This window comes from Cinclus cinclus, chromosome 1 (genome assembly GCF_963662255.1).
Source record: "Cinclus cinclus chromosome 1, bCinCin1.1, whole genome shotgun sequence".
Taxonomy (NCBI): Eukaryota; Metazoa; Chordata; class Aves; order Passeriformes; family Cinclidae; genus Cinclus; species Cinclus cinclus.
The window spans coordinates 81,170,075-81,183,302 of NC_085046.1; the positions used below are offsets into that span (position 1 = coordinate 81,170,075).

The 13,228-nt window shown below is 34.8% G+C and overlaps 1 protein-coding gene across 1 annotated transcript in view; it reads left to right on the forward strand.

Moving 5' to 3' along the window:
* The window catches only part of SEMA5A (semaphorin 5A), a 213,740-nt gene that overhangs the window by 23,418 nt on the left and 177,094 nt on the right, over positions 1–13,228 (forward strand). The window contains exon 3 of the mRNA XM_062499827.1: positions 5,978–6,023. Within this exon, the coding sequence (XP_062355811.1) occupies positions 5,978–6,023 (46 nt within the window). The remainder of the gene's footprint in view (positions 1–5,977; positions 6,024–13,228) is intronic.

Consider the following 13,228-nt stretch of genomic DNA (forward strand, 5'->3'; position numbering starts at 1 on the left):
ACTCAGAGTAAGAACAAAAGAGAAACGACCCTTTTATTAGGAGTAAATGGAACTTCTGTCATTGTCATTGAAGTTAATTTTCTTAATTAAAAAAATATAAAAAAGAAAATATCCAAACTTTGGATACTTTAAACTCATTACCTTCTCCCCCTGACCTTTCTTGTACCCCACCTCCAACAACTCAAGCAAACTTTATGCCCAATTTGATTACTGTAGTAGGAGACCACAAAAAGTTTGAACTGTCTTAAATTTCTGGTTTTAAGCCCATTTTCATTATTGGGGGATTTTTTGGAGGAAATGTAACAGCAACATTTAAATTTAATTTCAATTAATCTTGAAAAGAAACAGAAGATTAATATATTGAACAATGAAATGGTAACAAGACCACATAGAATTTGCATGGCTCTTAATATGAGTGCATACTGTACAGTATATATAATATCTTCCAAAATATGCAAAACTGGAGGCATGTACTTTGACATATGTGTTGCAGCAATAAAAAAATATTAAAGATTTGGTTAGCCACAGTTATGAAATACAGGATTAACATTTTGGTTGAGCTGATATTTCAGGATAAAGTTGTATCCAACAACAGCTTACTAAATAAATAGCTCAATAACGTCACAAACTCATCTGGACTAAAGCATAATATTCAGAAACATCCTTGACCTGCATGCATCGGCGGCAGACAGGTGTCAAATATTGTGAGGCCATTGCCAGCTGGGGGGAACTTGAGTGCTGTGTGTGAGAAGTCAAGGCCAAGAGAAGGAAGATGCTAATGGAAGTTTGAGATGACATGGCACGACTTCAGGAGGAGGGTGACCTCCAGAGCTGCAGGGGCCCCTGGTACTTTTCTGCTTTTTCTGGAGAAGCCCATGGCAAGAAATATGTAGAAATGACATCTGCCTGTTGTTGAACATCTGTGCAGGAGTGCTGTGGTCTAGGATCTCCAGCATTGCTGAGGCCATATGAGGAGCCACAGGGAAGCAAAGTAAGATTTACTAATCCAGAGGAGGAAGCATCAGAGAAGGAAATCACATTTCACATCACCCTTTAGTGGATTAATTATTTTTTTATTTATATTTTATCATAATTGACTCCCATAGTGTTTTTCCTATTCTGTTTGACAAGCTTATTGTCTCACTGGTCAGTTTATGATTACGTGAGCCTTCCCTTTGCCACTTTGAATATTAATAAAATGTGGTTAGTCTTCATTCCTTGAGAAAACCTGTAATTTTAGAAATGATTTAAAAAGAACAATAAGAGCAACAAAAATCACTTCTCCATAATTTTTAGGATGGATCAACATGACCTACTAGTCAGAAAAAATTTATTTCTGTGCATATGTAGTTTTCACATCTTTAGTATTTATCAGTAAGCCTCTTGTTTCATTATTCTCATTTGCTGTGCCTTCCGTTTAATGCAAAATGAAGATAATATATAACCTTTGGCCATTCTGCTTTTCTTTATTGTAATTTGATCATTTTCATAAATGGTTCAACTAGAATACTTGGATTAGGTTTCTTTTATTTCCAATGTATCATCCTTGGTTTTTTGAGATATTTTTCCTATAGATTAATGATTTAACTAAGTAAATTTGGTACATAATAGTTTTATTTATATTGATTATCTCCTCTAGCCCTTAACATTTTTATAAATTTTTCTTCCCACTTGCTGGCTTTGCTATACTGCAAAACTAGAATTGCCTTTCACCCAAAGCTTTACTATCTTAATTGTGGAATCATGAAATTTTGCTTAATAGTTGACTCCTGCAGAGTTTATACTTTACATTTTCAGTCTTACTATTGTTTTCTCCCTGTGAATGGAATAAAATTTTCTTCTTTCATGTGATATAATTTCTTGAATAAAGAGAACAGGTAGGAATCTTAGTCAATTTCCAGGAGATGTGGCAGCATGTCAGATCATACTTTGAGTGTCTGAGTTGGCTGCAACCCCTATTTATTGATTCAGGCTTTTAATTACAAATGCATGTGGGGGGCTTAGGATGGGTTATGGAGATTTTCTGTAATATTATGATATATTTTTTGCCGTCTTTTTAAAAAAGACTTAGTCCTGAATCCATGTTTCCCTGTGTGTGCCATCTTAATAAGCGTCTGTGTCTAATGCAAGAGTATTTATTGTTGTTCCATTCAGCTTTTATAGCTTGCAGTTTCACAAAGAAAAGGGTAAAATGCTGGATTTAACAACCATTGCTAACATGATATACTTTTGAATCTTTATGCATTTTCAATTGGTTTTTGACTTGGCCTTGTACAGGAGCATACAGAAGATTAGTTTTATACTTTTAGCTGTAGTCATACTGAACGTATTCACTGCAATAGGTTGAAATATAATGTTGTGGACGAGGTGACTGGAGCATGCTTTTTGCGTGCTTTCATTCAGTTCCCACTGATACCAGTGGAAGTGTTTACCCCTGGGTTTGAGCAGGCTCTTGACTAACAGTTTTAATTAGAACAGCTGAGCTAGAAGAGTTGTTCAGTGCTGTGAATGTAAACTAAAATGCATACTGACTACTGGCTCTCTGAAGGAGTAAAGGAGGCAGCTTTATCTCACTGTTAGTTGTGTTTTCTTCTCATTAAGTGTCCTTCTGTTTTTGGATTTATGTAACATATTTGCTTTCCTCATTCATTAAGCACCAAATGGAAACAAATTTGCCAATTACCGCCAGTGTCAAATCAGTTTAGTTCCTGCCTGCAAAGTTGTATTTGCCTTGCTTGTTGCCACCATATTTGGAAAAGAGGCAGGGCTGTGTGCTAAGAAGTCATATCTGTGCTTCAAAAGTGTAATTTCGTTTTTCTTTCTCATTCTTTGTTGCCTTCAAAGCATAAATGCATTGGAATAAAGCTGAACAGAGGTTGAAAAATGGCAGTCCAGGGCATAATCTCAATAACACTTTGAAAATATTATGTTGCCTCTCTGGTGAAGAGCATAATGGCTCTGCACATGTCATGAAAATTGACAATGACTTTTTCTTTGGACTGCCAGATTTATTACTACACTTCCTTTGTGTTGTTTTTAGTGTCATGCTCATTTCTTTAATTTTCTTTTACATCTTTTTTCTTATATATGTGCTTTCTGAACAAGTTCTCACATGCTAGTGAAGCATACTTTAGAATGTTAAACAGTTGGATTTGTAAAGCTAAATGTAGTCCTGCAAGTTTTTCTGAAGTGGACACATCTAGGTAGGAATAGCTCTGATTGCTCTCTAAGTGCTAGTTTGACACTTAGCCCAGCATTAATTATGCAGTCACAGTCAATCTGTGCCGTCCATTTGCCCAGTTTATGCTGCTAAGGTGTTTTTACTGTCTCTCGCACATTGCTTTTCTTGTTCCATTTTCTTTCTGCTGGCTTTATAAAGCTGAAAATATTTTAATTGGTTATTTGCAGCCACTGGAAATTGAAAAATGTACACTAATTAACTCTGCCTCTTGATCATTCACATGAATATAGATATTTTATTCTCCCTAACACTTATGGGGTCAATTTTTCTAATTTCACACTGAATATATTAATGTGTAGAAGTGTTGTGCTCCACTGAATAGGATAAAAATCTCATTTTCTAGGAAGAGAAAGACAAGAAAAATGTTGAGTGTCTGTTTTTCTTCAGGCTGGTACTGTGTTTGTGCATTTATTAGTTTAGAGTCTTTACAGTTTGGGACAATAGCTTACTTTTTAATAGCCTGAAATTATGTCAGAATGGAAGATGATAAAAAGAAATTATTAATTTGATAATCTGTCCTAAAAAGGTCTTATTGGCATGAATTTTCAGCAGATATCTGAAGATGGAGTGCACACAGCAATACAAATCAGTATGAACTACTGACCTGAAAACTAAACATAGGAGACCAGACTGTCTGCTCATGTATTCTGCAACAGAGACTGCATTTATTTGTAGAATGAGATGGGGCATTTATGTGCTGTTCCTGTGAGTCTGATACCACTGACTTAAGAAAGCAGTTTATACCTGCTGAGGATGCAGTTCTGTTTTTCTGGAAGAGAAAAAAAAAAAAAAAAGTTGTTTTGCAGGAGCAGTGAAGGCAGTTTCTTTGATGTCAAAGTGAAAGAAGTACAGTGATGGGTGATGGAAGTTTAAATGTACCAAGATGAGGAGCAGTCCAAGTATGCTCCCTGTTGAATACATCTGGGCAAGACATTCTGCAGAAGTGTAAGCATTTGTTGCCCTTACAGAGGGAGTGTAGAAATGTTAGAAAGACTGTAATGCTTTGCTTACTGCTGCTTTGGTGAAAGTCTTTCAAGTCCACTTGCATGTAACTTACTGGTGAAGCTTTGTGTACACATTGTTCTGCAAAGTGCTGTTTTCTTTGTTTACCCACGTCAGGTCTCTTCATGACTAAAACCCAAGTGTTTTAACTATCTCTTTGTGGTGATTTAGCTGTGCAATAATAAATATTCTGTCTTTTACTTTCACATGAATTCTTGCCCTTAGTAACCAGTCTCCTGCATTTTGAGTAATTCTCTTCAGCCATACTCCTGGCTATTTAGCAATATTAGTGACGTGGTTCCTGTACAGCCACAATTTAAGTAGACCATATATGTACTAGAGCCAATAAATAAATGCTTATAGCTGTTTCTGAGGGTCCATAAATAAAGATAGCCATGATGGCCATGGTGGTTGTGTTTCTGAGCTAGGCACAATTTGGTTTTGTTCTTCTCCCCTTCCCTGCTGTCTCATTTAAAAAATAATAGAGATGTAAACCACAGGTTCTGAGCATCTGTGCCCATTAAAAACACCTCATATCTCTTTGGAAAGAATTGGAATTATTATCTCAAAAAATTTGGCCGAATTTTAATTTTGATTACACACCTATAAGTTACATTAATGTAATATTGCAGATATTTAAGGAATATTGCAAATATTTAAAGTTCAAGTTTAAATTTACTCATTTCTTTATAGTCTTTTTTGTTACTCTAAAATAATTTAAAAAAAACCTTACCAATTGATGTTACATATTTGTTATTAATAAATTAAGATTGAGGTAATTTATATTACTTAAAAATCCTTTTTGTTTTCATCTCTGAAGCATAATCATTCTGTACTAGCATTGGAAAATCAGAATTGTTTTAAATAAGGTAAAAAACAGGCAGAAGAGGACTGAGGGGTGTTATTTCTGTGAAGATATAGTAGAAAAAATGAATTATAAAAAGAAGAAAAAGAGGTGTGATAAGAACTAAGTAGTAAAGAAAACAGTGGTGGAGGAGGAATATGTCTTGCTTGTGGTTTGTGTGGACTCCTCCCAAGGTCTGTAGGTGCAGTGATACTGCTGTAGAGAAAAGATAGAGTGAGAAATATTTTTGCAATAAATGCACGGGCTTTTGAAAACTCTGCTTGGTTGGTTTGTGTGTAGCTCCTGCTGTCTGTGAGAAAAAATTCTTAGGCTTTGAAGAAATTATACCACATAGGGCAAGACTTTGCTCAAAACTGTGAAAACTCTGGAGCTCATACAGATTCGCCATCATTCTGGGATCCTGTGCTTCAAACTTTACATATATGTGGCTGAGCTAATTGCATGAAGTTCCCATCTTTGTGGGGAGAAATGGAGAGCTTTAATCTGCCTGTCCACGTGTTCTGATGTAGACAACCAGCACTGGTGACACAAATCTGCCAAAGCACTGAGTATTTCTTCCCGTTGATTCTAAAGGACTGGAACAATGAATCAGATGTACATGCATGCAGTGTAAATATCTACTTTATTCATGTTTAGCCAGTTATTCAGACTGAAAATCTGCTTTAGAAATTAGCTTAGTCCTTATCCCAGAAGGCTGAATATTAAAACAGCCTCTGAAAGAATTTGGAGTCCTGAATACCTGTCACTTTTAATTTTTTTCTGCCTTTATAGTCATTAAACATATTTTTATTTAAATAGCAGTAACATTTGATTTTCTTACTGAAGCATTAGTAACAATTCATTTTTATCTGCTATTTTTTTAACCCCAGAAACTACCTCTTCAGATTGAAGCTTGAGGATCTCTCTCTAATACAGGTATGTTCTATTTATGTTTCCATGGTTCCTCTGCAAGATGTAGGTAAGCAGATGTTTTAAAGCAGATAATGAAGATATTCATAAGCTTCATAGCTACATGTAAATATGCATCTGTTTTTGTCCTTTTTCTGGCCCCTTATTATATAAGTCATATTATCCCTTTTAATTCCAGATTAGCCTTTGTCCCAGGCCATACAGATCTGATGCTGCCTTAGTCTGCTGTGATTTTTGTTAGAGTGGATTTTCATAGTCTTCATTAATAGAATGTAAAATTAACTACCTTTAGTTTCAGTAGTCCCTATTAATTCATGAAGTAGTGCTATACAGCTGAATAGAGAAAAGTAAAAGGTTTTCAGGTAAGGCTGTCCTTATGATTTGCAAAACAACTTGTGTATGCTTTAATTTGGCTTTCAGATTTTATTTGCCTTCCCAGACTACTAGAAACAAGATCTGATGTTACCTTATATTTAATCAAAATTGCAATATTAATAAATATTAAATTTTGTTGCTGGTGTTTAAAGCTGTGACACATCAAGTACTTTTAATACACAGAATTTTTGGCTGTCTACTTTCATCATCTGTGCCATATTCGATATCATGACTAATAATTTAAGTCCTAAAGATTCTTTTTGAGAGGCTGCACACAGAGGTTTCTGATGGTGCCATTGTAGTTTATGCTGCTAATTCATGGATTGAGGTTCATGACTTCATTAGGACATGTAGGCTGAATTCACTAATGAGGGAGAAATCTGTAGGTTGCAGAGGTTTATAATTGTGCTGTCTAATTCAACCAGACCCCTTCTCATTCTAATCAGAAAAGAAACAAAACAAATGGAGCACAGAAATCATACTGTTGAAGTTATAGTAGGTTACTGGGTTTCAGTCTTATGCCTTTAGACAGTCTGCTCAAGTTGACTTTTACTTATTTTGTCTTCAGTGTTGTAGCACCAGTGGTTTGCCTCTATATCTTCTAACATCCTTCCACAAATCTTTAGAGAATTTGTGTTTCTAAGTCAAAAGTATTCTTTTTTTATTTTTCACCAGCATATCTTTAATATCCCTACAGCTTGTATTTCATTTCCCCCCCTTATTTTCAAGCCTGCCATTATGAGTCCTTCATATTTTTTCCTTCCCAAATCTTCACTTCCTCTTCTTTACCTCTACTTTACTTATAGTTCTATTAGAATGCCTCAGGACAGCCATTATCCAGAAGATCTGTTTTCTTGGATATGCCAGTTTTGGAAGCTCTAAATAAGCTGTGACGTGACTGAAACCATTGTTTTAATTTGTAGGGTGAATTGTTTAGGATTTCCAAACTAACTAAACATCACGTTCAGGTCTTGTCTTGTAATCTGGTATTATGGTTGAAAGAGAAAGGACAAAAAGTGAGAAGCAAAGCAAAAGCAGTATAAAATCCTTGCAGAACAGTATGATGGAATTTCAGGGGAGAAATAAAGCTTGCTGTGGTTTAACTTGTTGGTACTCTATATGCTAGTTAGCATTTGTTTGGCAAGGGCTGAGCACTTTGACCTTTCATGGATCGACAGAAGACACATTCTTTTAACATTTCTTTTTCTTCGTGAAGTTGTTTTTATAGTAATAATGTAAAAAAAATCTCATTTAATTATTCTACTTATGTTGCTTGCTTTGATTTTTTTTTTTAATGAACCAGCTTTTGTAAAAACATGCAGATGTTTCATGAGCTAATAAACCATGTTTTCACATCTGGAAGAAAAGGCACACTGTGAAGTGCTAGCTATGAGAGGCTTTCAGCATAGCTCAATAACAAGACAAAAAAGGCTGGAAACAAGACAGTGTATATACCTGTTATTTAATTATCTTAGAACATTGTTCAAGCTGCAGTTTTGCTATTGTGTGTGGCAATCACAAGAAAAATTACTGACTTTTTGTCTTGCACAGGAAATACTTCCAAGATGGAAGCAAAGTGGATCAATTTACCTCCTACTTTTCTACACTTTTCAATTTGACTTTTATAACTTTATTTCCTTTACATTGACACTTTGATTCTTTTAATAACTGATTTATCAGCTGAATCTTTCTTATTGTACGTTTCTCTATGGAAAACAAAGGAATGTCTCAAACTAAATTTTGACAATTTACGCAGTTCACTTATTTTTGTCTAAGTTCATTTCCTCATCTGTCATGCCTAACTGTTGGAATATATTCGTTTGTGCATACACTGCCACTGGGAAGATAATAGGTTTCATGTTGCATGTAATAGACTGCAACAGTAATAATCTAATATTTATAGCAATAGCATAATTGAAAATATTTTACTTGCAAATTTCTCTGTATTTTTGGAAATATAGACATTTTATAAACAAAGAGTTCTTTTGGAGTATTATCAGACTTTGCAAGATTACCAGATACTGTTTTGTAATAGGAAAGCTTTCTAAAAAGAAATGCATTAAATAATGACTTCTTGTTTGCAAATTTTTTCAAAAATTTCTTTGGGCCTAAAATATGTATATGTCTTGTCTTTTACAAGTGTATGCTTGGAAAATATTTTGTAAACACAAGATAATCTTCCTTGGGGAAAAAAAAAAACAAACAAAAAACCAAAAGCAAAAAACCCAAACCAAAACCAAACATCTATTTGAATTTCAAGTTATCATAAAAGAAATGCAGAACATTTATTGAAAGGGTCCTATTTCCACCAGTTTAGTGGAAGTTAATCCCTTGTAAAAGTGGAGTTAGAATGCTTCCAGAGTGCATCAGACAGAATGTGCGTTTAAACATGAGCTGGGGTGGTGCACTGAGACATCATCGCCCATTGTGGCTACATCAGAGTTGTCATCCCACATGTCATGGGTCTGTGCTCTGTACTTTATAGGAAGAGCATGTTGTTTGAATAAGCAAGTTTCATATGATAATATCTTTAGCAAACCAGTATTTGATGTGTCTCAGCAATTTTCTTTGTGTAGCAGAATAAAGAAGAATAGAACAAGTGAAAGCCTTTTAAGCTCTTGATGGAGAAGCCTAAGAGTCAAATTGTTCAAAGCTGCCTGTTGAAATAATGCGTGCATAATGATTATGGATTAGGGAAGAAGCACTCGTTGGGGTTGTGGAAGGGCAAATATTTTATCACTCTCTCTGCAGCAATAGTAGGGTCACAGAAAGAAAGGCCTGACTGCATGGATTTATTTTGTGAGCTTTGCTTTGTTGTTGCTCACCTCAAGTAACAGTAAGAATGATCCATAAAAACATTGGCCAAGATGAAAGCTAGATTTCCTGAAAACTCTTTTATATTTCTTAAAACATAAAAGCAGAACTCTAAATAGTAGTTTTTAAATTAGTAAATTTATGTTCAGAAATGTACTTTAAAAACCATGACATCTAGGAAGGGTCAACTTTAATAGTGGGGCTTTGACATTATGTGGTGGATTACTGTCACAAGTATCTGTTCTCACATTTTCTCTTTTCTAATTTTTTTCTGAGATGAGAGCTTCTAAATTCAAATATTTATTTGTGTCTACCTACATGACAAATTTGCTGACGTGTCTGTAAAGAGTGAAAAGCTAATGCATGCTGGCTTATAAAAGTCTTTATGCTACTGTTGCCTTAAACAATAAGCTAGCCTGCATAATCTTTTCACAAACCTCATAGAAAGTGTGCATCTTTTCTACTTCCATAAGGTGAACTTCTTTATAAACTCAGATTGTTAAGGCATTTACAGGGCACATGCTTGAGTTTGCCTTTCTCATGTAAATGTTCCATCTATGAAGTTTGTTTGCTATTTGAGATGCCCAGAAGGTTGAATATGAGCCTGTTTCACCTGCTTCTGTATTTGCATGGCACTCCACAGGTTTTATTCTCATTCAGAATCTGCACATTTTTTGATTAGAAAAACGCATACCTCAGAGTCCGTTTTTAAAGGCAATTTTAGCCCATTTTTGATTAGAAAAACGCATACCTCAGAGTCCGTTTTTAAAGGCAATTTTAGCCCATTTTTACTGCAAAATTCAAATTAAATTCTTTATACAGGCTAAGAAGATCATAGTTTCATTTTTATGTGTGTTATTCAACTTTAAATTCTGGAATTGTGAGGATTTTTTGTTTATAGATGTGTTTGTGCATATATGGACAAGGCATTCAAGGAATTAAACACAAGATTGGAACGATGAATTTTCTGGAAAAGGAGCTAATTTGGAGAACAAATGTTACCTAAGAGAATTCTTGCTATTGTTTGCATGTGTCATGAGTGTCTGAAGTACATATGATAGTTCATTTTGATATGAGACATTAATGGCTAGATGGTAGGCTAAATAATGGGTTAAGTAAATTGTACTGTTCCTTGAGGATATGTTTTGTGTGTACCTATGTGAAACGAAGAGGATATTTGATTCCATGATTGAGGTTTTTTAAAAATTCATGTATATAACCTGAAATGCTTTTATAAACTTTACCTGAATTTATTTAGGACTGAGAGGAATAGAAGGTATTCCTCCCTTTTATGGGTACTTTTCTCCCTTTTTTGTGTGAAGGTAGCATCAGCCACCAAACTATTGTTTCTTCTTAGGCCCTTCGCATTTGTGTCTAGGACACACAATGGATAAGCAGAGTGCATAAGGTAGTGTTACTTTTGATGCTGTTCCAAGTTCCTCAAAAGGTTGGAAGTGAAGGGCCAAACTTGTGTTTATAAAACTTTTCCAAAGAAGACTGAGTTGACTAAATCACGGAGTGACCTAAAAATAGTAGAGCTGGTGCAAATGCCTGTTTTGGCGCTAGGGATAAGCAAAATGTGCAGAGGTATTTGGACTGTTACCTTTTGTCTAAATTGGTGCTGGGAGCAGAGTTAAAAAAAAAAAAAAAACTAAGGCAAAGGGTGGTGCATCTATGTATCACAATGCCACTACTGTCAAGTACCTCTTCCTCTTGTTGATACCTTTCTGGTGACAGATTGTTGGATTTGATTATACAATAAATGCACAAATAATTAAATTAGAGTATTGAAAATTTAAAGAAGATTTAATAGCATTTGTGAAGCCAGAGCTAGTAGTTTGTAGCATATATAGATGGTGGCTAGTGTATTCCAGTTCTTTTTCTGTGATCCTATTAGTATTTTCATTATTTTGTTTTCTGCTTGCATGAGAATAGTTCCTGGCCAAATGTAAAAGCCAAAAAAGGATGACTTCAGCTACCAGTGTGTAATTTCACATATCTAATCTTTACCCAAATGACCTGAAAGCTAGATAAAGCATGTTCGATCCTAAATCTAGATAAAACATGTTAGATCACACAAATCCTGATATTCCCTTTATGACATACTTATAAAAATAGATAAACATGAAAATGTGCAGAAATCAGTTACCAGTAGGCAGTGCTTCATTTCTGCTAAAAAAAAATTGTGGTCTTAGTGCTCATATATATATATATATATATATATATATATATATATATATATATATATATATCTATATCTGTATGTATGTGTATGGCTACTCTTCTAAAATGATTTAGGTCATATTTGGTCTAGTACTGATTCACTCTGCATTCTGAATTTTCTTTCCATGTATGAGATTTTTCATCTGCAGAGGTGTGGTTAATCATATCAGCTAATTGTTTAAGGGTTTTTTCCTGTGTGCGATATTTTAAGTTCATATGCAGACCCCCACTAAAAAAAATACAGAGAGGGCATGCGAGGCAGCCAACTGGATGTGTTACTGTTCTGCTGATTTCTTCTTGTTATTCATTTACACTTGGCTTCTAAAAAATTGGAAGGTTTTAGCCTCCAGAATTTGTAATTTCCTACCCTTCAGTACAGTTGAAATTTGTCATATAAATTTAAAAAGTGTCTAACTGAAGAAAAAGAGTGCTAGAAAATTAGCAGAACTGCTTTGCTGCTGCTTTGGCTTGTCTGAATGTGTTAGTTTTTTCAGAGATGGAGGAAAAGAGGGAAAAGAGTAGAAAAAGAAAACCAGACACAGATGTAATTCTTTCATTTATTTGCTGTATCTGTCATTGTTTTGTGCCAATGCTAAAATATGTGTGCAAGTGTATTCCTAGACAAATGAGTCAATTTAGCCAAGATGCTTACCTTTTTTATTCTTTTTGTTTGTTTGTTTTTTTAGTTTTTTGTTTTTGTTTTTCCTTACCTCTGCTTGTTAGGCTGCATTTCTTGTATGTTTACAGCAATCTTCTGTTCTGGTTTTGCAGTAAAGAAGCAAGACAGGTACTAAATTTTTTCCCTTGCACTGGAGTAAGGCTTCTGTTTTCTGTAGGTATTAAGCATTTAGGGGTTTTTTTGTTTGGTTTTTTTTGTTTCATTTGGGTTTTTTTTTAAGAGAAAGGGGAAGCCTGGATCACCTGACTATATAATATGAGGGCTTTCATTCTCATGACTGATAGGGGTGATATTAAAAAGTAGGTGTGTGCATTTTACAGCTGATACTCCTGAAACAGCTGATTGGGATTTTATAGTGGAATAATTTCACCATTCCTGATACTTTTCTCTGATATTATATATGGTAGTCAGCCACACTGCATTACATGCACAAAATGTAATTGTGGAAATGTCTTTTCCTCAGAGGGTGACCCTTGTTCATGTTTTCACTAAAATGATAAATCATTAAAGTTACACAAGAGTAATCACCAAGTAGAATCTGTTTGAAAATAAATTAGACTGCTGCTTTCTAAATCTCTGAACTGTATAGAAGTGTACTTTGGCTAATTATGGGCTCAAAGCAGCATGCTGTGACAACAGGGTGATATTTATGGAGGGACACAGGCTCTTTTGCAGTGTCACCTCTGTACTGAGGAAATTCAGAAATGTTAGGTAACTGTAGAAAAGGAGAGCAATAAAAAAGGTAATATAGAGACTGAAAGCAGATTGTCTTAATTCTCATATTGTCTTGCTCAGGTGGAGAATTTGCCACAAGCAGTTGCTGATGGAAAGTTCCAGATCTTTGGCAACAGGATGCTTCAGTGCTGAGCAATTTTGAAAAGAAATGGAATATGCAGTATGTTCTGGAAGACATGATATCTCTAACAGAATGTCTGCAAACATGTTTATTGATTTTTTTGCTTACAGACCCTGATATGGAACTTCATTGTGTGTTCTTGCCTGTAAGATTTAATTAGAGTTCCAACAACAGTTGTATGCCATGTGTATTGAAAGAGCAGCCTTAAAGACACATTTTTTTCAGCCACACAGGGAATTGTCTTTTGCAGTACTGCAGAGATCC